Source organism: Mesocricetus auratus, unplaced genomic scaffold (genome assembly GCF_017639785.1).
Source record: "Mesocricetus auratus isolate SY011 unplaced genomic scaffold, BCM_Maur_2.0 Super-Scaffold_100024, whole genome shotgun sequence".
In the NCBI taxonomy this organism is placed as follows: Eukaryota; Metazoa; Chordata; class Mammalia; order Rodentia; family Cricetidae; genus Mesocricetus; species Mesocricetus auratus.
This window is the reverse complement of record NW_024429205.1, coordinates 18,156,906-18,181,252: the sequence shown is the minus strand read 5'-3', so window position 1 is coordinate 18,181,252 and position 24,347 is coordinate 18,156,906. Positions and strand designations below refer to the sequence as shown.

The following is a 24,347-nucleotide window of genomic DNA, read 5'->3' as shown; positions in this document are numbered from 1 at the left end:
GAACACTGGATACTCTGCCAGGGGGACCCAAGTTCAGCTCCCAGCACCCACATGACAGCTCACAATTGCTTTCAGCTCCATGGGACCTGACTCCTTCTTCTGGCCTCTATAGTGACCCACATACATGTGGCTTATATACAAACATACACATTACAAATAAACACATAAGTAAGTAAACAGTTTTTGTTTGGTTTGGTTTCTTGAGACAGGGATTCTCTGTGTAGACTAGGCTGTCCTGGCACTCACTCTATTGACCAGACTGGCCTGGAATTCAGAGATATGCCTGCCTCTGCTAAGTGGTGGGATTAAAGGTGTGCACCGTCACCACACAGCTAACATTTTTTTTTTTACATATAAAGCAACATCTAGGGCTAGAGCTATAAGTCAACAGGAGGTGATTCTCTGACATGCACAAGGCCCTGGGTTCCATCCCTAGTACTTCAAAGAAAAAAATGAAATCAAAGCAAATTGTATCTCCCAAGTGTTGCTTTTAAATTTTTGTCTTTTTCTTTCTTGATGCTGACTCAAACCCAGGGCCTTCCTCATACTAGGCAAGAATTCTTCCCTTGAGCTACAACCCTAGCTTCCAAATATAAAACATAAAAATACCATTATAGCAAAATAGGTAAGTACAGGTCTATCTAAAAACAAAAGGACATCTCTGCCCGTGACTGCAGAGATCACTCATCAGTCATTAAAGGTGCTCACCCTGGAGTGCAGGTGACCCCTGCAGGTGCTCACCCTGGAGTGCAGGTGACCCCTGCAGGTGCTCACCCTGGAGTGCAGGTGACCCCTGCAGGTGCTCACCCTGGAGTGCAGGTGACCCCTGCAGGTGCTCTGCCAACAGGTTACTGATATTGACATTCTGACAGAGACACCTAAAGCATGATGCTCCCCCATGTGTCCTGGTGCCCAGAGGAGAGTCCAGGAGGAAGGTGTCCCAGGGGAAAGTAGCCACAAAGAAGCCTGGCCTGGATCTTGAACAATGACTGTGAATCAGGAACATAAAAAAAAGTTAGTAGAGACAGTACTAGCAAAGGTTCACACATTCATGGCCTGGCACACAGTAGGTTCTCAACAAGTAGTTGCTGTTGTTTCTGATGAAGCAGCATAGTAGACATGCTGACACGGAGGAAATCAAGAGCTGTCCTCCAGACAGATGGGAGGAAGTGACAACTCTGGTGTGAGTGTAACTCAGAGACGGAGGTAGGAGAGACAAGCTCTTGTGAGGGAATTTGACCTCGTGTGGGGTGTGTTGAGACTGAGGTGCCTTTGGGACATCTAATGAGAAGTGTAATGTCGCTACGATAGAACTCCAGAGAATGACTGCTTACAGGTCCTGGGCCTCAGCCTGGGGCAGCAGCTACACTGAGACGATGAAGGAGCAGAGATGAGGATGAAAGCCCGTGGGCTGGGGTGGAAGCGGCCAGGTGAGAGCAGCAAAACTCCGTGAGAGAGCTGAGAAGCAGGTGGGCTGGACTCACGAGCTGAGAGATTCCTGTTGCTAACGTAGCATGTGCCATTTCAGATCCTGTCATTAAAGCAAGCCTGAAATCGTGATGGTGGCCCTGGCGGGAGTTTTGCCCAGTGTTTGCATTGCTTCATCTGGAGCCTCTCTGTTTTACAGAAGCTGGCATCAGACCCGCGGTGTAAAGGGATGCCGCTGTCCAGCTTCCTGCTAAAGCCCATGCAGAGGATCACTCGCTACCCCCTGCTCATCAGGAGCGTGAGTCCTGGGCTGGGCTGCCTTGGGAGCAGGGCCGGCCTGGCTGGACAGGAGCCAGACACCCAGGAAGCAGTGATCCCTCTGCCCCTTGCTCCAGGCACCTATGTGTGTAGCCTAAAGGCCAGTGTCCTAAAGCGGGCAGACGTAAGCAGGATCTAAAGTCATCTGCCTCCCTTGGAACTGTCCATGGTCACAATGTGCTGGTGGGGCAGGGTAAAGACCTTCTAGCTATGGAGGCGTCCTCAACCCAGAGAGAACATGGAGTTGCCATTAGCGGAACCGTGGCAGAATGTTTGCTAAGGAGAGTACAGGTTTTATAAAGCAACATAGTGAATTTTCTGCCAGCTTGGACTTCAGAGACATAGGCTCAAAAAGCCAAAACCTCCCAAACAAAAAACACATGGCTTAAAGTTATCAGGGAGACCGAGAAGGCAACCATTAGCCTGTAGTCTATTATCAAGACTCAGTCAGATCTGTAGCGTTCCTGTCACCCCCTGGCCTATGTACTTACCAGACCCTGATCCCACAAGGACTGTGGGGCTCTGCTTCCCAGGGCAGATGCTGTTACCTCTACTCTCATGGGGGTGGGGTATTCACCTGAGGATTCACTCATGTAAGCAACAAGACAGGGTGAACAGAGTCAGTAGACCCCTGGTGGGCAGGCTGACACGGTGTGACCTACATGACACTGCCCACTGTCCCGCAGATCCTAGAGAACACTCCACAGAGTCATGTTGACCACTCCTCCCTGAAACTGGCCCTGGAACGAGCTGAAGAGCTGTGCTCACAGGTGAACGAGGGAGTTCGGGAGAAAGAAAATTCCGACCGGCTGGAGTGGATCCAGTCACACGTGCAGTGCGAAGGCTTGGCAGAGGTGAGGCTGAGCTGTGAGCCGAGCTGGATGCACCAGGCAGGTTCTGGGTAGGGAGCCTGCAGCACATCCTCCCTCGTGTGGACAGCCACACTCACTGACCGTGCGGGCTAGCTGTCCTGTACTGCAGGACACCCCTTGGATTGCTTTCCTGCCTTGGGAAAGTAGGGTCTTTGTTGTGAGATGTGAATTTTACTGGTAGAAACCAATAGAATCAACTATTGATTTTTCACAGGCCCCAAGGGAATTCTAGAAAGTGATAAATAGGAAGTCTTTTGTTTGTATTTTGTTCTAGAAAGGTGAATAATTCTAACTGTATTGCCACCTAGAAAATCTTACCATAGTAACCTTGGGTGCTAGACACTGGCCTTTCCCGGGCAGTGGGGTTATTTGCTCTCAGAATTACAAAGTGCCATTTTCTTCTCTTTAAGCAACTTATTTTCAACTCCCTCACCAACTGCCTGGGTCCCCGGAAGCTTTTGCACAGCGGGAAGTTATATAAGACCAAGAGCAATAAAGAACTGCATGGGTTTCTCTTCAACGACTTCCTGCTGCTCACCTACATGGTCAGGCAGTTCACGGCTTCCTCCGGCTCTGAGAAACTCTTCAGCTCCAAGTCCAGTGCTCAGTTCAAGATGTATAAAACGGTGAGCTCCAGCGTCTGCTGCACTCCGTCCTGACCTAAGCACACACACAGCCTCTCACCTGGTCCTGCCCTGTCCTTCTGGTCTCAGCCCCTACTGAATTCAGGTGGCTCTCAGTGTCCTTTGCCACTTCCCAAGGGAAGGAAGCCTCTGTGCCAGACCTCAGCTGCTGCTGCTGCTGACAGCAGGAGCCTCCTCCTGGCAAACAGGACACCACCATGCCACAGACAGCATTCATCTCTCTGTAACTCAAGACATCAAGCCAGGTGACAATGTGCAGAGCCCGTCAAATCAGCAGCACAGGGGCTCAGAGCTCCTGTCCCCAGCTCAGGGACACTGGCTTGTCCTGGGTAAAAGGCCGGGCACCAGGCGCCTCTCTGCTTCTCCATGGGCTCTTCGGGACTTCGAGAAGATCTCTGTGGACACGGGTGGGTGGAGTGTTGTGGCCCATCTCATATTTTCTCACATGTTTTGGCCCTGATTCCTTCAGCCCATTTTCCTGAATGAAGTGCTGGTGAAACTGCCCACGGACCCTTCCAGCGATGAGCCTGTCTTCCACATTTCCCACATTGATCGGGTGTACACCCTCCGAACAGACAACATCAATGAGAGGTCTGTCCTTATTGTGTGACCTGTCCTGAACATGCCCCTGTGCCGTAGCCCATGTCCACTCATGCATGATGGAGTCCACTGACACTTAACCCAGCCTCTCAGGTGTCCCCTGCACTCCAGCCCCACAGTAGGCCCTGCCTTAGTCACTAGTCGCACAGCTGCCTACTAATAATTACCTGCTTCCTGTCTCCTCATAAGCTCCCAATGGTAGATCCGAGCCTCGATCCCCACTAAAATCTCCCTGGGGGGCTGCAGACTTGCACTTGGCCATTGGCTGCCCTCCCTGCCACATGCCCACAGCCATGCTTCCCTCCAGTGCAGCTCCCAGGGCAAGTCCTCTGTGACAGTCCCAGGGATGCTGCTGCCCCTCCCTCTGCACACTTGTCTGGTAACTAACTGCCCACCATGCTGAGTTGCCATCAGTGTGGTCCTGTCTGCTAGCTTGGGGCTCCCAGTCCTTCACAGAGCCCCGTGTTGTCAAAAGCTTTCTTTAGCAAGTCTCGGCTCTCTTTAATTAGCAGTCCAGTCTATCGCTTGGACTAAGATTAGGTGTATGACTGGGAACCTGCTAAGCAAGCTTAAAGCCAAGGTTAGCAATGGTGTGGAGCTGGGGGCTGGGCGTGAGCCCAGGAGGTGCCTGGCAGGCCTCATGGCTGCCCTTCTGCTTTTCCTCCAGAACAGCCTGGGTCCAGAAGATCAAGGCTGCCTCAGAGCAGTACATTGACACTGAGAAGAAGAAACGGGAAAAGGCTTATCAAGGTGGGAACAGCTACCACAGTGTGCAGGCAGACTGAGTCTAGCCCTAGAGGCACCAGCCATCCCCCATACAAGGCCTGCCTTCTGCCTGCAGCCGTTCCCAGCCCTTCCCCCTCACCTGACAACCAACTTCACCCTCGTGTGGCCTGTGTTGTCCCACTTGAGTCCATTTGCGGGGTATGCCACTCTGCTATTCTCCTCTCAGCCCCTGCCCGCACCGTCCTGACCTCTAGGGCCCTGGGCCCTGCCGGCCCTCCAGCACTCAGCCCACCACTCTTTGCACCCGTCTTTCCCCATTGCTGGTAGATGGCACTTTAAGGACACCAGGAACTCTGCTATCCCTGCTCCAGCTCCCTGCACACCCACACCTCCTCGCCCCACCTCCTCATAGCCAGAGTTTCCTCTGCACAGCTCCATCTGACTCCTCAGCCCTCTCCTCCCCTCTTCCTGGGAGTCTGCCCTTCTCCTAGCACGGTACCCGCAGACAACCCTCCCATGGGGTCATCTCCTGCCAGGCTCAGCAGTGGTTCCTGGGTACTCCACAATCCCAGCATCCCAGACAAGCCCCCGCCTAGGCATAGGCTCCATCAGCTGCTCTCTTGACAGGGCTGCTCTCCCTTTGTGTGCCAGCCCCCTGCCTCAGCATCTTTCCCTCCTGTGTGCCAGCCCCCTGCCTCAGCATCTTTCCCTCCTGTGTGCCAGCCCCCTGCCTCAGCATCTTCCCTTTGGCCCTCCAAATTAAGGACAGTTTCTCACCCCAAACTCGGGCTCATCCCCAGCATTGACTGCCCCATCACCCAGCCCCATTTCCCTCTCCCCCATTGCTGTGTCCAGCCGCTTCCAGGCCTTGCCCTGAGGATTCGTCCCATCCTTTAAGCCCGAGTGAAACTCTGGCTTCTCCGTGGCTCCTCCTAGCAGCCCTACTGGGCTAAGTCTGCACTATTCTTCAGACTTTGCATCTCTGATGTCACCACTGACTCCCAGGGAGGAGGGGATCTGTATGTCACAGTGTCCTCGGTTCATAGGACAGATCGTCCACCAGCTCAGTGTCCTAAAGACCTTTGGAAAGCATCCTTGGCCCCCAACTTCCATGCAAATGCCAGGCCCCACCTTCTGTCTCCCCTTAGCCTCTACCCAGTGGAAGCCTGCCTCCCCTCTCCTTCCCTCCTCCCTTCCAGTGCTCCCACTCAGGCACCTGCTGCTGAAGCAGAAGCTCTCATGTGTTTTTTATTCAGGTTCCCCCTATTTTGTTCTGTGATCTTGAAGGTAGGTGTAAGTTGCCTTTTCCTAAATGAATGCCATTTTAAAATCTTGCTATTGAAAAATCAACAATTGAATCTTTTCATAAAACACATAATGATCTCTTAACTTGTCAAAAGTGCCAATCAAGGATTTTCCTGAGTTTCTCGTTGTCTGTGTGGATCGTTCTGCATTGTCTGTGGATGCAGTCCTTTAGACACGACTATTGCTGTACGCCAAGCCCTGCGTTGTGCACAGTGGTGCCTATAGACAGCCGGGCCAGGCTCTGCCTTTGTGGAACAAGGGCGTGCTCCATGGTGGAGACATGGGGACATCAGGGAGCAGGCCACTGCTCGTAGACAAGGCTACACACCACTGAAGCTGGAGCAAAAGGCCCTCAAGGTTGAGGCCAGGCAGCCTGTGGTACCTAGCAATACCTTGTCAAAACAAACAAAAATCTGGAGGAGAAAAGGTGGGAAGGTCACTCATGCCCAGAGATACCAAGCATCCTTTCTGCTTTCAGATCTTTTGTCTGCTTGGCCGAACTTCATGTTTGCCAGCAGTGTGAGCACACGACTCACTTCTGTCACATTAAAATAGCTTCAGAACCTCTTGAAATAGATCAACCCTGAAACAAAACTGCTCACCAAGACAAAGTTTTACCATGTAAGTGAAGTTTTGATGAGCGGTTCACACTGTTTACCTTTTAACCCTGCCATTTAAAAACTCTGAGCCAGCTGTGCTGACACATACCTGTAGGCCCGCTCCTCTGGAGGCAGAGGTGGGCAGATCTCTCTGTAAGTCCAAAACTAGCCTTGTCTATGTAACAAGATTCAGGCCAGTCAGGGCTCCTCAGTGAGTCTCTGTCTCAAAATAAACCAAAGGGAGGAAATTGTTGAGTTGGTCAGGTCACTGAAACAGAAGGATTCCAAGTTCAAGGACAGCAACTTGGGCTAGAATTAAACCCTGTCTTTTAAAAGCCTGTAAGTTGAAAATATGGTCCTTCCTAAGACTCAGTTTTCCTTATCTATAAAATGGGAACTACCTTGTAAGGCAATTATGGAATTAAATATAACCCATGTAAAGCTCTAGCACATGCGTAACACAAAGTAACCAGTGAATGTTATTTGCCAGAAATACTGAATAAACAGCATGCATTTTTAAACTAGTATTACTGTTCATAGGCATGTATGTGGTTACGAAGCCTAGGTAAGCAATCCATGTGACAGTGACTTCTGCCTGGCAGAGAAGGACAGTGAGGTGCAGAATTTCAGGCCGTGGGGTGCCCTCTGTCAGGGCTGGTGGAACCCAGAGGAAGGAAGCTAAGGTGAGCGAGGCCAGCCTGGGTCTTGAAGGATGAGCAAAGAAAGGCATCCCTAGCAGGTGACACGGCCTGCAGAAGCAACCAAAGGCTAAACTGCTAACGCTAGAGCAATAGCAGATGACAATAGCAGTGGTCCAGGCTAATGGTCACGTTCATTACAATGACACACGGGCAGAGCATGCCCTTAGCATGGAGGCCGTCTCCGGGATCAGAGACAGGTGTGTGAGGACAGACCACAGCCCTACAGTGTTGCTTCTTCACTGTGGTGCTGGCTGCATTCTCAGAGGAGAATTAACACGACTCACTTCCTCTTTCGTAGCCCGTTCTCAAAAGACTTCAGGCATTGGGCGTCTGATGGTACATGTCATCGAAGCTACAGAGTTAAAGGCCTGCAAGCCAAATGGTAACTGCTGCTTTATTCAACACATGTGGGGACATCCTGCTCCTTACTGGTACCTCCTTTGAATATGGAATTGAGTAATTTTTAGAAGGCAGTGTTTCTGGTGTTGAGGATAAGCTATTTATTGGGCCAATACCACTCACTGTTTCCCGATAAGAACCAGCATCCCCCATCTCGACTGCTACTGCATGAAAATACACAAAGCATGCCACATGGCACCTTCCCAGGCTTATGGGGAGCAGTCCTGCTGCTGGAACATACACTTGCTCCCCGGGATTATGGCATCATTGGGAACATGGGACCATACGGCTACTAGACTCAAAAGTAACTACTGTGTCCCACCAGGCCACGGTGCTTCCTGCCATGGTCTCTGGAGAAGCACCTGCCCTGTCACCCTCTTTACTTACTGTACCTGTGTGTCCTTGGCTTGTCTCTGAGCAGGGAAGAGTAACCCGTACTGTGAAATCAGCATGGGCTCCCAAAGCTATACCACCAGGACCCTCCAAGACACACTGAATCCTAAGTGGAACTTCAATTGCCAGTTCTTCATCAAGGATCTTTACCAGGATGTGCTGTGTCTCACTATGTTTGACAGGGACCAGTTTTCTCCAGATGGTAAGTATGACTTAGCAGAGGCCTAAAATAGTCCCAGTTTTCTGGGATCTGGAGGCTATGCCCAGGGTCTGTGCTTTGCAATACCCCATGGCAGCTGCAGGAAATGACACAGGCCCATGCCAGCTCACTTTGGCAGGAGGTGGGGCTCTACCTGCACACATAAGGGAAACACCAGTGAGTAGTGTGTGGTAGAACACTCACAGGCAGCTGTTGCGGTACATCTGACCACAGTTAGTATCAAAGATCCATGAGCAAATGAGCTACGCCCCTGCTTGACACGTTTTTAAATCTTAGAAGGTACAAAGATATTTGATCCTCACAGAGTGTTTACTCCCCAGACTTCCTGGGTCGTACTGAAGTTCCAGTGGCAAAAATTCGAACAGAACAGGAAAGCAAAGGCCCTACGACCCGCCGACTGCTGCTGCACGAAGTCCCCACTGGAGAAGTCTGGGTCCGCTTTGACCTGCAACTTTTTGAACAGAAAACTCTCCTCTGAGGGCCTGGAGAAACCAGCACCAGAGCAGCTGCCCACAAGGCTGGGTCTAAAGAATGAAAGATTATCTTTCCTGGGGCCGAGGAGCATCACATGGCTTCATCCATCACAAAGCCTCACGCTGGGCTCGTTAATGTTATTGCACACTAAATTGCTAGCAATCTATGCAAACATGATCTCTCCTATAAACAGACCCACAGCACAGTGCCTTGTACTAGTGTTAACATGTTTGGCTGTGTTAGATGCCGGGGTTTCCGTTGTCAGGGCTATAGAAGTATTATGTGGAAATAAGGCATCAGACCACCAGATGTTACCACTTGGCGAATGTGTCCATTGTGGAGTTGGTGATGCTGGAACCATTCCACACATGTGACCTCTGCTGGGTCACAGCACTCAGGAGGTAAAGGGCTGGGATGAGGTGCTGCAGCCTGGGGGCTTGTGCAGCCTGATACTGAAATAGCATCCACTTGTGCACTGAATAAACAGAAACTTGATTGTTTTATTCTGATTAGATTTTATCCTTCTTTGCTCAGACAATACAGTTTGAAATATAAGGAGGGAAGCTTGATGTACTTTAACTATACTGTGAACTCTAATAATGTGGGAATATTTTTCAACTTTAATTTTCTGAAGTATAAATTATTTATGTAAATTCCTTGTTTGCATATTTCATAGAACATGCATCTTTAAGCTTTTATCATTGCCAACATGTACAGACAGAGAATAAAGGTATAAGTTTATGAATGTAACTCCTCTCAAAGCTTGACTCTTTGTGTGAAAGGCTTTTAACAGTTACCTTCAGAAGCTGCTTATAATGAAGCCTGAAGGTTAGGTTGGGGCAGGGCCAGGAGCTCTGCTTAACTCTACCGCTAGCTTGCAGAGCATTTTGTGTAGCATCTGTGTCAGGTCTCTGAGGCTTCACTGATGACTGTTGTGGGTGGGTGAGCTGCGTGGGAGCTGTGCTTGAACTGAGGGGATGGCCCACGGGAAGGGGTACGTGCAAAGGTCAGGACTGTCGAAGATGCATTGTGTCCAGCTCCAGGAACCCCACAGTCATAGCCACACTGCTTATCTAGCTTTTGAATACTGAAATACTAAGTTCACTAAGTTTCTGAACACAAAATCCTCCAGTGAAGATAACAGTCAAGTTCCCCCTTTGAAAGAATCACTTGAACTGCTAAAGTCTCAGATCTTCTTCCTGGCAGCTAGTGTAACCAGGAGGGGCTCAGGGCTCGTCCTTTCTCCCCATTTTTGTTTAAATAGAGTCACTTGGCTGAATCACTTAGAAAACACAGTTCCGTGTGCTGAAATGTTGAAGACATCCCTTACTAACTCCGGATACTGAGCTCACACACCCACTAGTTAAAACAGAAAAGAGCTGTTACTTGGTGGGTAAAACTGAAGCACCCAGCATCCTACTTGTCTCCAGGAAGCTTCAAAGGACCGGGCACAGCCTACTGAGCAAGCCTACTGCAAGCTGGTTCTCCTGGGCTTCGGGGGTCTTGTCGGTGCTGAAGCAAGATGGACCACAAGTCAAGAAGAGTTGTCACTGACAGCCTGTGTGTGGCGCATGACACTCCCTGGCAATCTGGCAGTGTACAGCTGAGGCTACTTGTACCTATAGCTACACAACAACCATACTCTTCCAGGACTGTGGCAACTTTAATCCTCCCTAGAGTGAATGTCCCTAGCTCTCAACAGTCAGAACACCTTGGTCAGGTTTGGGACCCAGGAGCCCTCAGGATCTGAGTCATGTGACTTTGATGACTAGGGATGTTATAGCCAGCAAGTTGTCTTCTTTACCTAGTGACCCAGAACTGCCTCTGAAGAAGTCAAGTTGTCTTCCCCACTGAAATGTGAGCCCAAGTTTCTGGAAGATGCCAGAGAGTCCCCCATCACCCGGAAGCAGGTAGCCTTCACACAAGTAGAAGTCTCCCCTTGGTGAGGAGACCCCTTCTGTGCCCCTAGAGGCAGCCCACAGTGGCAGAGCATCCTAGGGGATCCTGGTTCTTAGCAATTTGACCCCCACTGCCATGCCTGAGTATCTGTGAGGAAAACCCACCTTGGAGTATGAGCAGGACTGAACTTGAATAAAGCCCTGATACCTTTGATTCAGGACTGGCCCCAAGCCAGGCACAGAGCCCCACTGAGTACCAAGTACAGGGAAGATGATAAAGGCGTCTTGCTGTCAAGTGTTTCAGTAAAACGAAAACACCACACACACTTTCTAGTTCACAGCCAGAGCTTAAAAAACTAACTACTGCAGTTCTCACAACCCCTTCCTACCTAGAGAGAAGCTGCCATTCTTAGTGTGTGTGTGTGTGTGTGTGTATGTGTGTGTGTGTGTGTGTGTGTGTGTGTGTGTGTGTGTGTGTGTGTGTGTGTGTGTGTGGCGTGAAGGCAGGTAGCTCTAGGGCCGATGGAGCCCTGACCTGGCTACCCCCTGCAGGGAGGCCAAATGCTTCCCCAGGAGCTCTGCTGTCATCACCTTTCTCCCCAGGGCTGATGGCCCCTGCGAATGCTGGCTGTCTGCTGCTTCCCGGGTCCCTAAAACCTGTTCACAGAAGAAAAGGACAGGTTAAGCAGGCTCCCACGAGAGGAAGGGCCCACAGGCCTTGCCCCATACCCAAGCCTCTATCCTTTCGGGCAGGCTCCCAGCCAGTCTGCTTGCTGCCCTTCTCTGTTGGTTTCTGCAGTTCTCAGATGAGCCTTTCCATGCTGTCCCCAAAGTACTCCCCTCCATGTGTTCAGACCCTCCAGGGGCTCCTTTCCCTGGCACTCCTGCACCCTACAGTTAGGGACTGGGTCCTAGCCCGGAAAATGTAAAAGGAATTTCTGTTTTGTATTTATTGAGACAGGGTCCTTTTTGAGCTAATTCTGCAAGCATTTCTCAAATCACTCAAGTACTTCCATAAAATGAACTACAGAAGCACACCAAGTAGGTAAGACTTGAACATTATTGAGTGAGACTCAGACCCCAGTCACTCCTGGTTCTATCAAAGAGGTCGATGCTCTTAGTGATAGGCACATGGGTGTGCTTTCCAGTGATGGGCAGTAAGCCCAAGATTCTGTGCAAACGTCAAGATGTACTGCCAACCTGATATAAAGTCTATTCTTTTCAGCTGGCAGTGATGGTGCCTGCCTTTAGTCCCAGCACTCGAAAGGCAGAGGCAGGCAGATCTCATGTGAGTTCTAGGACAGCCAAAGCTACACAGGAAAACTCTTATCTAGAAAAGCCAAATAAATAAATCAATAAATAAAAACAGGAAGCCCGGTGCTGAAGATAGCAAAGACCCCAAAGTTCTGAAGGGGACAGTCTGGTGACCTGCCCACCCACCCACAAATGATACTTACTGTATTTAAAACACTCTTTCTAGTTTTTTAAATCTTATGGTGACAGCAGGGGGCCTCCCCTACCATGGCAGTAGAATCCACATTAGGGCCTAAACAAGTGGACTGTATCTAACTAAAAAGCTTCTATAAGGCAAAGGAGAGAGGGGAGAGTAAAGAGAGACAGGAACAGACAGACAGACAGGATGATATGAATAAGTAAGTTTCCATCCCAGCAGGCAAGTCCAACCTACGGCTTGTAGACCACAGTGATTGGGAATTGCAAGGAACAAGGCCCAACACAAAGACTATAAACTAGCTTAAACATTTATTACTTCTATGTAAGTCAATAGCATAGTTGTTGAGTGTGAGCTCTGTGGAGGACAGTGTGCTGTCTTAATATCAAAAGGTCTGACTGGAGGGAGAATTTGCTTCTAAAGAGACTGAATAGGAGTTGGGTCACAAAACATCTGATTGAGTGCTGAGACTTGAGTGCCCAGCCCTAATAGGTCACCACTCTCAATAACCCCACAACCACCACCAAGGCTCAGGGCACACTGAGGTAGAAAGAATATAAGAGTTGGACACAGAAGCACAGCCTTGGGAGGCAGAGGCAGGTGGATCTCTATGAGTTCAAGGCCAGCCTGTTCTACAGAGTGAGTTCCAGGACAGTCAGAACTATATAGTGAGTCTCTCTCAAAATATATATGAAGTGTGTGTGTGATTGATAATTGGGAGGAGTGCTGTGAACTTGGCATGGCTGTTGCCCTCATGAGCTCACAGTAGCTGTGATACAGTCAGTCAATCCAGGCATTGATGGGGAGGGAGTCCCCAGACCCCAGGTCTTGCTGAGGAGCTATTGCAGTGTCTAACTACTGGGGGAGGGAGGATCTCTGTCTTCTCTTTAATGTGGACAGGCCCACAACCACACACATACAGGTAGCACTAATTGCTCTTGCAGTGTCTAACTACTGGGGGAGGGAGGATCTCTGTCTTCTCTTTAATGTGGACAGGCCCACAACCACACACATACAGGTAGCACTAATTGCTCTTGGTGGGCAATCAAGCCGATGATGATAATGGCATGAATTTTGGAAGGGGCCGTGTTGAGAGTCATCTAGAGGGAGTTGGGAGAAATAGGGGTATATATGATGTTTCATTGTGTATGTGTATAAAATTCTTAAGAATAAAGAAAGACTATAACAACCTCTGAGTTCTAAGCTGGAAAGATCCATTTGGCTCTCAGTACATGGTGGGTAAAGGAGTACACATGTGCCATGTGCTGCCGTCACAGGGGCTCTAGGCTCTGTGACTTGTAAATGGAGTTCTTAATTGGTCTAAGTAAGAAAAATCTGGAGTCAGATATAGAGGGAAATGCTGAGAGATCAGAGAGAAGAAGGAGCAAGTGACAGTCACTCCTTACCTCCTTAGCATCTCAACAGGCAAGAGAGCAAATTCCAGTTTCTCCCTGCTTATATCCTGTTCTACTACATCACTTCCTGTCTGTCTGTACAGACCTCCAGACCTCTATGGTTAGCTAGTGGCAAGCTCCATTCTCTGACCTCCCAGACTTATCACCACAGTGACTAAGTCTCAAAAGGGAACAAGGGGGAGACAGAGGCCAGGAACCCGTAAATCCTTAGTCCATAAATCGGTGCTGGGAAAATTCCCTTTAAGTATGTAAAAGCTCATTTTACACCCCATCTCTTTTTCTTATGTTTAACTTTTAAATTTTCCCATTATAAATGAATTAAGAACAATTTTTGTTGCTGCTGGTGGCAGTGTTTTGAGATGGGTCTTGCTGTGTGACCATCCTGACCTCAAATTCTTTTTAAGTTTTAAAAATGTTATATGTACATGGGTGTTTTGCCTGCATGTATGTCCCTGCACTGCATGCAGTATCCACAGAGACCAGAAGAGGGCATCAGATCCCTTGGAACTGGAAGGTTGTTAGTGCCCGTGTGGGTGCTGGGAATTAAACCTTAAACCTGGGTCCTCCGGAAGAGCAGTCAGGGCTCTTAACAGCTGATCCATCCCTCCAGCCCCTGGTCTAGAATTTTTTCTCTCCTGCCCCCACCTCTCAAGTGCTAGGCTTACAAGTGTGCACCTTGTGTTTGATCCTGTTTCAATCTGGTTTCAGTGAATAGAAAAAAGGAAGAAAATTGTCAGGGATGAAGGTTCAGGAAAGAGGAAGCTGAAGTGACTGGTGAACCGGCTCTGGCTAGTCTTCTTGGCCCTTCCCTTGTAAAGACAACTCTGCACTTGTATTCAGGGACCCACATACCCTGCATTTCTGAGTCCCTTCCCTGCTCCACGCCCATCAGACCTGAGCACAGGCCACTAAGCATCTCACTGCAGGGGTGAACGCTGCCAGCCGCCTCCACCCTTTCACTCCCTCAGCCCTGGCACTGGGATTCGCTGCACTATGCAGTGGGTATTGCAAGCGTCGTCCACCCAGCCCCACTCCCAGACCGCAGCTTACCGGACCCTGCTTCTCAGCCTCCTTGATCTCCTGGCTGAGCTTCCAGGAACGGAACTGCCTTTCGAAAGCAAGCTGGCTTGGGCTGGAGGTCGCTTCCCGAGACAGATGTGGCTTTGACGTACAGACAAGCTTTTCAGAACTGAGAAGAAAGGAGGGGGAAAAAATCTCAACTCAGCACAAACAATTCTACCATTCAAAAGTTATCGAATGAACTCGATATTCCTTTTGTGAAAAGGACGGGCTTGCTAGACATCGCTGCTGCCTGTCCACCTGCTCGGGGTGGGATAATGTTCCCTAAATGCCCATAAGGGAAGGTTTGGGCCTCAAGGGGGGTTGTATTGGGAGCCAGCGCCTTGGACCTTTAAAGAGTGAAGTTAGAATCTGGGAGTGAAGGACTGTGGAACCCTGGTCTCTTCCTTCCTCGGTCTCCCCGCTTCCGGAGCAGTCTGCCCTTCAGAAGTCCCTGCCATGGTGTTACCACCCTACCAGAGGCCCAAATCAACGAGACTACTTGAGTGCAAACTTTATCCTTCCAAACTAGGAGCTAAATAAACAAACCTTTCCTAAGCCAAAAGTCTCAAATGGAGCTGGCTAACACAACTGTCACGGTGAGTCACGGTGAGTCACGGGACCTTTCTCCAGGTGGATCTCTGTGAGTTTGAGGCCAGCCTGGCCTACAAAGCAAGTTCCAGGACAATTAGGGCTGTTACACAGAGAAATACTGTCTCTAAAAGCAAAAAAATAAAAAAATGAAAGAAACTAACAGGAGTAGAACACAACACAAATCCATAGGAAAAACTGAAGCAGCATCAACTTTTTCAGTGACTCAGGCAAAATCAGTCCTAACTGAGAACTACTTTAAGACTAATAAAATAAGAACCAAACTAGCTGGGTGGTGGTGGCACACACCTTTAATCCCAGCTCTTGGGAGGCAAAAGCAGGCGGATCTCTGTGAGTTCAAGGTCAGCCTGGTCTACAGAGCGAGTTCCATGATAGCCAAGGCTACACAGAGAAACCCTGTCTCCAAAAACCAATATATGGACCCTAAGAGAGACAGACATACAGGGTCCCCTGGAGAAGGGGAAAGGGACAAGATCTCCTGAGCTGATAGGGAGCATGGGGGAGGGGAGAGGGAGTAAGGATAAAGAGAAGGGGAGAGGAGAACACGAGGGAGCCGGAAAAACTGAGTCAGGGGAAGAATAGAGGAGAACAAGAAAAGAAACACCATAATAGAGGGAGCCATTGTAGGTTTAAAGAGAAATCTGGCACTAGGGAAATGTCCAGAGATCTACAAGGTTGACCCCAACTAAGAACCTAAGCATTAGTGGAGAGGCTACCTTAAATGCTCTTCCCAAATAATGAGATTGATGACTACATTATATGCCATCCTAGAGCCTTTATCCAGTAGCTGATGGAAGCAGAAGCAGACACCCACAGCTAAACACTGAACTGAACTCCTGGAACCCAGTGACAGAGATGGAGGAGTGATGAGCAAAGGGGTCAAGACCAGGCTGGAGAAACCCACAGAACAAGAGGGAGCTCATGGACCCCAGACTGACAGCTGGGAAACCAGCATAGGACCGATCCAGACCCCCTGAATGTGGGTGTCAGTGTGGAGGTCTGGGCAATCTATGGAGCCTCTGGCTGTGGATCAGTATTTATCCCTAGTACACGAATGGATTTTGGGAGTCCACTCCACACAGAGGGATACTCTCTCAGCCTAGATACACAAGGGAGGGTCTAGGCCCTGCTCCAAAAGATATGATAGACTTTGAAGAATCCCCATGGGAGGCCTCACCCTCCCTGAGGAACAAAAAGGGGATGGGATAGGGGACTGGTGGGGGCAGGGGAGGAGGGGAGGGAGAAGGAACTGGGATTGACATGTAAAACAAGCCTGTTTCTAATTTAAATTAAAAAAGGAAAAAAACACTTGTAAAAAAAGGAAAACCAATATACATGTATGTGTATATGTATGTTTGTATATTGTATATGCACACACGTATATACATGTATGTATACATTCTAAATCTACCACCCAGGTTCAGTTACCACCAACAGTTTCCACACCCTCCCCTCATATTATGCTTCTTTTTTGTTCTCTTTTCTGGGAGAATCCCTAGAGCTCACTCACGCTAGCCAGCTTATCTGATTACTCTGTACCTGCATGTGCCCCTGGATTTGTCACTGGATTTATTCAGCACGGATCGGGCAGAGGTTCTCTGCCTCTCTTTGGGAGCAACAGCACGGGGAATGAGCATGGCCTGGGGTGGTCTGCTGAAGAGGGGAGCCTTCCCGGTTCCTTTAGGGGTTTTTTGTGTGTCGTTCTGTTTCCCTACAGGAAGACACAAGAGCAGAGTCAGACTCTTCAGAAACGACTCCTGCCCTCTGGGGGCGGGTATTTGACACTCAGCTGTGCGTACGATGACACAGCCTCTGGTTGCAAAGCACCTGTGCCGTGTTGGTAACTGGCTCCTTTTGCTTCTCGAAGCTCTTGCTGTCTTCGAAGCAGACACTCACACAATGGAGAGGCTTTCGTCTACGGGAGATAAAGAGAGTCTATGAGGTCTCCCCTACTGTTTCCAGTGAGCTGCTCAAAGCTGGCCCTAAGTACAGCAGTGAGGCCTTACTCCACAGAGCCAAGGTCAAGACTCAGGAATAATGTCAGCCCACAGTGCCATGGGAGAACCAGGCACCCGTGGGGATGTCTCGCTGACTGTAAAAGCTGAGGGCAGAAAGAAGGGAGGCCCACCCACATGGAAGAGACACCGTCTCTCTGTAGTTTACTAAATCACTCCATCAGTCAATGATGCTATACCAAGGCCAAACTCCATCCTCATGGGTTTCTCGGTCCAGAACAGACAAATCACACACGTGACAACTTGGCTATGAGAGGCACCAGCTCGTGCCTTTAGGAGCACAGACACTGTCCTGGGAGGGAAAGTCCTCCTTGGGACACTGCCCACGGCTCTTAAAATGGTGAGAGGAGCAGGGCAAAGGCGCATAAGCCTGTGTCACGGCGTGGGAGGTGCTGAGGCCAGCGGTTAAAGGTGGCTCCTCCCCTAACCGCAAGCCTCAGGAAGAGGACCTCTTTTGCCTTCCTCCACTTCTGCAGCCTGAGAGATCACACTCTGATTTCAACACGCTTAGATTACATCTTGAGTTCCAGCACTTAGGACATTTAGGAATTGATATTTAATGCACATTTTCTGAAGTCGTGTTCAGAAACATACTTGACGATGCCCAGTGTATCTAATGTTCTATCTAAACTCTTCTATATCTCTAGCAAATACCTGGGGTTGAGAGACCCAGGAAACCAAACAGTAAAGATCCCATAGGAGACTCAAAGCCAGCAGACTTCAGTTTGGAGCAGACTGCAAAGAAGGAGGACATAGGCCAGGCGTTGGTGGCGCACGCCTTTAATCCCAGCACTCAGGAGGCAGAGGCAGGCAGATCTCTGTGAGTTCAAGGCCAGCCTGGTCTACAAGAGCTAGTTCCAGGACAGCCTCCAAAACAATACAGAGAAACCCTGCCTCGAAAAAAAAAAAAAAAAAAAAGACATAAATTCCTGAAGAGATTCCTGACCTCAAAGTGAAAGTGTCTTCAAATAAGACACTGCAATGTTGCTCTTCTGTAAGACACAACAAAGAAAAGAACTGTCTCTCCCTAAGCTTAACAGTTCCTGACTGTATCGCCACGCAGTCCCCTTCTCCTTCCCCACTTCCAATCACAGAGGCTAGAACTCTCTTTCCTGGCCCTGCTAGAACTCAGACTTGCCATCTCCTGGGGAATGCTGGAGACTCTGCCTCCTGATCACAGGAGTGGGTACAGGGAGTCCCGGCACTGTCCCCGCCCTCCTCTGCCTTGATGCAGACCTTACACCTGGAGCTGTGAGCAGCAGCAGGCAGATGTGACAAGGACGGAATGACCCGGACACACGAGGACAGCAGAAGAAAACAACAGGAGAAAAAGGAAAACGGCGACATCGTAGTTAAGTGAAGAAGTAATAGAACCCAGTACCGGCTTTTTTGGGTGCTTTAGGCAGTATTCATATTTTCCTTGGCTTTTTCCAGGTTTGTATGAAATTACTTTCTCTATAATTCTCTGCTGGAGAGGCAGTGCCACATTTTCAACCCATTTTTTATGTAACATCTCTCTTCTTCTTTCCTTAAAAACAGCCTGGTGCTGAAAATACGTATCCATTTTCTGACAAAGTAATATCAACAAGACAAAGTTCAAATTTTTCCACTTATTATCATTTTCTTAGTGAGAGAGAAAACCCCCATTCCTATGCTCTCCATTCACGCTGCCCAGTCCTCACACCACGTAAGTGGAAGGCAGAATAACCTTCAGAGAGAGAACTTGAGAACACTGGCCTAAAGTGCATAATGAAAAATTCTAAATCATCCTGTGCCTTCGGATAAAACTGTTATCCAACTCATGAACCCAATTAAGACTTTCCTAACCCACCAAACTCCTATTTCTTTTTAAAACGCTGCGTCTAGGCTTCACCATCCCAGGGTCTAGTCCCTGAGCTGGGAGAGCAAAGACATAGACTTGCTTTGATGCTGCTCCCTGACCTATGAAAGGAGGCTAACCCCATGACTGCTTCTGATACTCAATAAGAATTTATGGGTAAGGAATTTAGTTACTGCCTAGCCCGTTGACCTCTTACAGTGACCTCAATAAACATTTTCAGAGAACAGATGTCTATTTACTTTGTAAATTCAATCACAATAAAAATGCCAACGTGTTGTTATAATACTATCTTCCAGAGGGAAATTAACTCCTTTAAAGCTTGTTAACCCCATAATGATTATTAGTAACTTAATTGATCATCACCCTTTAAATACTAATTAATTTCTGGTGATTTTTATATAGCCCAATAGAGTATGGGAAAACAGAAAAAAGAGGCAAGTTTTGTTAAAAAAAGAATTTCCATCCAATCAAGGAGGAGAGTGGTTAAAACAATCCCTAGGATTCCTTAGGGCAGACAAGATGTGGGAAGTTTTAGTGACCCCTAGGGAGTAGCACCATCTCAGAGCTACACAGCTTAAAGGTGTCAATCAGGGCCACCTCCTCACCCTGCTGAGTCTCTCTGAATGTGAAACTCATGTGTTAGTTTGTGTTTCCAGCTGATGGGGCCACGGGGTGGTGGTGGAAACTTTAGAAGGCAGGGTGGGTAGAAGGAAGTGAGGTCGCCCAGAGCCCGCCTTTGAAGAAAATACCGACACTCTGGCCCTTTCATTCCTTCTCATTTTGCTTCCCAGACGCCCGCCCGCCCGCCCGGAGGTGAGCAGCTGCCTGTGTCCTGCCATCGGGGCATGACAACGTCAACTCTTGCTCCTCCAGAACACAACACGCAGCCACTCACCTTCACGATGTAGTTTTCTCTGAACAATATTGCATGCACAGCTTCATCGATGTCTTCTCTGGCTAAAACCTTAAAACAAAATTGGATGGCAGGTCAAAAGTTCTGAAGGAACGATTGGACGGCAGTGCAAATCTAATGCCTGGCGTATGGGATGGGGAACTGCAAACTCGGTTCTCCGTGAGCACGTGACCTAGCTTTAACAAGTGGCAACTCAACTATTTCATATAGCCCTAGTCCTTTTGCCATCACCCACCTAGACTGCTTTGAAATACGTCCCTGACATTACTTCATGAAATCATACTCTGTTAAAGTTTCAAGGGCTGACTCAGCAGTCTTAGCACACACTGCTCTTGCAGAGGACCGGGTCTCATTTGGCAGCACCTATGTCCTGCAGTTCCGTTCACAGCTGCCTGTAACCCTAGCTCCACAGGAGCCCATGCCTCTGGCCTCTTTGGGCACCTGCACTAAGTGCACATGCCCACGTATGGGACACAGTAAAAATAAAAAATAAAGTTCCAAGAAGCTTACTAATCATTTTTACATAAAATAAACTCCCTAGTCAGCCATTCATATAACTGTATTTTAGGAGCCCCTTGAAGTTTTTTGCCTTCTGCTAGTTCTCTTCACGCATCCAAACCTCAAGGATCGGAGTTTGGCTCAGTTGGTAGAGTGAAACGGACATGAAGCCCTCTGAGTCCTCATTCAAGCCCAGCCTGGCAGGAAGTAGGTGAGGTGGTGCCTAAAGGCCAGCCTGGGTCACGTGAGACCCCATCTCAAAAAACAAACAGCAAAACTCAGAAAGTTCAATGTAATGCAAACTGGACTCAAGAAGCAGAAAACTAAACTTATTGGAATTGGCCCAAAGTCCCAGAGCTGGTGCGGAAGCTTGAGTTTAGAGAAAGTTGATGCACTAAACCCTCACTCTGGTGCCTTTTCAGCTGCATCACTGTGAACAGATTGCCAGCTCTTATTCTTAAATGACTACAGAGGAACAAATGAAAAGGCACTGTAAGTCCAGTGACTGGAAGAGATACATTATTACCTAAGATAATGGCCTCTAATGAAAGCTCCTAGAATTTTGTTATTCACTCGTGGTTCTTCCTTCTTTTCTACTGCACAGGACACATTGAGACCAACTAAATTCTAAACTCAAACGCCACACCTGTAAATAAGAGGCTCACATGATAGGCTCCCATGAAATCCAAAGTTGTATCTGAACAGCTGGCTGGATCTTCTCCAATATAAGTTATAGAATATGTACAATCTTACTTTAAAGCCCGCTCAGTTTATTTCAAGACGCCAATGGAAAATGTCAAAAAAAAAAGTTCCCCTGACACTACACTCTAAATGTAGAATAATCACTATTTATTTAGAGAAATAGAAACATATATGCTGATAAATATCGTTGCAAAAAAACTTTTTTTTAACATTCTTGGTAAGGCTTTAAGCAAATTATCAAATGTTATGTTATATACACTCTTTACACTCTTGGTCAATAAGCTTCTTTATTTAAAAAAAAATTCAGACAGGTGGGGGGCAACATGCCTTTAGTCCTGCCACTCTGGGGATGAGCCAGGATCTCTGGACGTTCCAGGCCAACCTGGTCTACATAACCAATTCTAATAGTAATAATGATAATGATAATGACAATAAAGAGAGGCTGTCAAGGTAGCTCAGCTGGTAAAGGTGCTCGCCAGCATGCCTGACCACCTGTGTTCAGCCCAGGGCACCCACACGGTAAGAAGAGAGGACCCGCTCCTGAAATTGTCGTTTGTCTTCCAAAGGCATGTCACCCGTGTGTTTGCCTTCTTCGTGCACACACATATAAACCAATGTAACTTGATTTTTTGAAAAGGGATCGCTAGATAATCTTTACCACTGATATGTCATTCTCTGCATTTTCTTTCAGAAAACATAAAATGTTAATGATTCGTAGCAGCTCCTCTGAAATTCACTGTTCACAAACACAAGAGTAGTAAACTCACATTTTGCAACTTTTATTGCCACCATGGCAAAGGGGGCAAGATAAATTATCAAGAGCTCTCTTTATTTTTTTTATTTATTTATTTATTTTTGTTTTGGTTTTTACGAGACAGGGTTTCTCTGTATTGTTTCGGAGGCTATCGGTCCAGCCCGGCCTCGAACTCACAGAGATCCACCTGCCTCTGCCTCCCGAGTGCTGGGATTAAAGGCGTGCGCCACCATTGCCCGGCGAGCTTTCTTTATAATGACCATAGAATCCTATAAACCTGGAGGAAGGACAAGCTCTGACCTGTCGCATTTACCTCCCCGGCTACCTACCCGGCAGCCAGCTGGTGCCATCCTTCCTTCGGATAGGGATTTGAGCCCAGGCACTCCCACTCACAGAACCCTTCTGCATATCTAATCTAAGCCAAGAGCAATGCTCTCATACTAGAAATATATGCCTGATTAAGGCCAAACTGGTCCTAAACTCAAGGGATTTTGTGTCTCATGGAAAGACAACATCTCAAAAATAAAACCTTAAGTCCTCTCACTCAAGTGAGCCCTGTCAGTCTTGATAGTGAACCCACTTGGCTCCAAATAAAATTGTCTTGCTTCTTATGAAAAACGAGGGAGGGAGGAGGGAAGGAAGGAAGGAAGGAAGAAGGAAGGAAGGAAGGAAGGAAGGAAGGAAGGAAGGAAGGAAGGAAGGAAGGAAGGAAGGAAGGAAGGAAGGAAGGAAGGGGAAGATATAGGGTGGAAGCCGTGCTATGTTACCTCCATTAAAGAAACTGACTCCGGCTCTGGCCATTCCTTTAGTTTCTCCACACTGAAATGCTCATTACAGTTCGTAGTTTTTGTGGCAGCCATAAATAGCAGAATCCCTGAGCAAGAAAAACTGAGGGACTTAAGTATACCAATGTCGAAAAAGCAGGGCCTTAGGGACTTGGAACTTGGTTTAGACGTCCTCTTTGTTGCGTCCTAGAGACCCGGGTGTGCAGATGTCAGTTTCGCTTTCCATGCTGCCCTGGGAAAGCCGGTCTCCACACTGGCGGCTTAGCCACAGGCTGAGGCTGACGGTCCTCAGCAGGCAGGGGTGGCTGCCTCAGGCTGCAGGCTTCCTCTCAGATGGATGCTCCTGGGCTGGTGGCACCTCGAGTGGGAATGGCGGCCGCCTCAGGCCTCAGATGGAAGCTCCTGCGCAGGTGACTGGTCTCAGGCCCACAGGCCTCCCCTCCCCTCAGATGAACGCTCCGGCACTGGTCTGGGGGCTGCTCACCTCAGACCCACTGGCTTCCCAGGCTGCCTCCGACTGGCTGCTACCCTGGGCACACGGCAGCCCGCCTCAGTCAGTTCCTGGGAGTGGCGTCTCCGCTCCAGTCCTCGGGGCGCGAAGCCAGGCCACGCGGTCTGGCAAGCCTGCGACACCAACGTCCCTGGAAGGGAAAGAAAATGGCGTGCTCACAGAACATTAGAACACCGTCTTTCAACCTAGCCTCTCCCCTTGCCTTTTGGAGGCGTTTCTCCTCAGCTTGCGGGTGAGTGGGGATGTCAGAGTGTCTGGTTGAAGCGTATAATGTTAGTAGTTTTTTTATGAAAAATAAATTATAAATACAAATGTAACGTTTACTGTGTTGTGATAGCAAAATCATAAACACCTGACAGATATTGATACTGTGAAAATATGCAATATGACAGTATCTGAAACCTCTCATATTTGATCTTAAGCCTCGCTGTGTTGCCAGTCTGACTTGGAACTTGGGGTCTTCCTGCGTTAGCTTCTAGAGGGAAGGATTACAGGAACGCACCACAGCATGATTGAGGCTCTCGCTGAGGAGCTGTGAAGTGTTTGGAATTGCCATTCCCATGCAAGGACAGGGAAAGAAGAGGAGTGTACTCTCTACCACCTAGAAAGACAATGTTTGGAAACATATCTAGGAATTGCTTCCAAATTCAGATGTGGCTGAAAAGTAGGTGTGGCATAGGTGAAGACTGACCGTGAGGTTTTCATTATTGAAATTGGATGAGGGTCTCTTCTACAATTATCTCTATTTGTATATACTATTCTGAAATTTCCCACAACATAATGTTCTAAGTTTTTTTAATTAAGTTTCCCCTGGAACCATATGTAGATTGGAGGCAAAATTCGAAAAGCCTAGATAACTATGCTCCAGAATAAGGCAGATAAATATGGGATGAGGCAACACAGCTGCTACCTTAAAACCCAATTTCAATGGCGCCTGGACAGAAAGAACAACTTAGTCACAAACCAAACGGAGTGGGACAGGCATTCAGTAAGATGGCTCTCTTTATTGGCCCCTTCATGAATACTTTAACTTGAGAAGAAAACACACTTTGAGGGAAATGTATTGTCATTTCTTTGTTGTTGTTGTTTTTTAAAGACATGGTTTCTCTGTTTCTCTGTACAGTCCTGGCTGTCCTAAACTCACTCTGGAGACCAGGATGTCCTAGAACTCACAGAGATCCACCTGCCTCTACGTCCCGAGTGCTGGGACTAAAGG

General features: G+C 48.3%; 2 protein-coding genes across 7 annotated transcripts in view; one reads left to right on the top strand and one right to left on the bottom strand.

Annotated features, from left to right (window-relative positions):
• The window catches only part of Itsn2 (intersectin 2), a 102,427-nt gene extending 92,998 nt beyond the window's left edge, over positions 1-9,429 (top strand). For all 4 annotated transcript variants that reach the window (XM_040730887.1, XM_040730889.1, XM_040730886.1 and 1 more), the window contains 8 exons: positions 1,628-1,726; positions 2,433-2,600; positions 3,029-3,244; positions 3,732-3,853; positions 4,530-4,612; positions 7,492-7,575; positions 8,014-8,187; positions 8,526-9,429. In XM_040730887.1, the coding sequence (XP_040586821.1) occupies positions 1,628-1,726; positions 2,433-2,600; positions 3,029-3,244; positions 3,732-3,853; positions 4,530-4,612; positions 7,492-7,575; positions 8,014-8,187; positions 8,526-8,683 (1,104 nt within the window). In that variant the 3' untranslated portion in view covers positions 8,684-9,429. The remainder of the gene's footprint in view (positions 1-1,627; positions 1,727-2,432; positions 2,601-3,028; positions 3,245-3,731; positions 3,854-4,529; positions 4,613-7,491; positions 7,576-8,013; positions 8,188-8,525) is intronic.
• Fam228a (family with sequence similarity 228 member A) lies at positions 9,160-24,271 on the bottom strand. 3 transcript variants are annotated; one of them, XM_040730894.1, is made up of 7 exons: positions 22,603-24,271; positions 19,864-19,932; positions 18,510-18,695; positions 16,941-17,028; positions 16,653-16,824; positions 14,493-14,631; positions 9,160-11,234 (listed from the first exon to the last, which is right to left on the bottom strand). In XM_040730894.1, exons 1-7 carry the CDS (start codon positions 22,693-22,695, stop codon positions 11,091-11,093), a joined length of 891 nt encoding a protein of 296 aa, XP_040586828.1. In that variant the 5' UTR covers positions 22,696-24,271; the 3' UTR covers positions 9,160-11,090. The 3 variants fall into 3 exon arrangements, with proteins under 3 accessions (XP_040586828.1, XP_040586829.1, XP_040586830.1); XM_040730895.1 differs by having other exon boundaries at positions 23,105-24,271; XM_040730896.1 differs by lacking the exon at positions 18,510-18,695.
• Positions 24,272-24,347: the final 76 nt, after the last annotated feature.

What these genes read in the sequence shown, in the direction of transcription:
- Fam228a (XM_040730894.1), bottom strand. Translation starts at nt 22,695, where the DNA reads ATGGCTGCCACAAAAACTACGAACTGTAATGAGCATTTCAGTGTGGAG. An exon ending in AGTCAGTTTCTTTAATGGAG is followed by an intron (nt 19,933 to 22,602) that starts GTAACATAGCAC and finishes TTTTGTTTTAAG; the next exon opens with GTTTTAGCCAGAGAAGACAT. An exon ending in AAATCCAGGGGCACATGCAG is followed by an intron (nt 14,632 to 16,652) that starts GTACAGAGTAAT and finishes CTTTCTTCTCAG; the next exon opens with TTCTGAAAAGCTTGTCTGTA.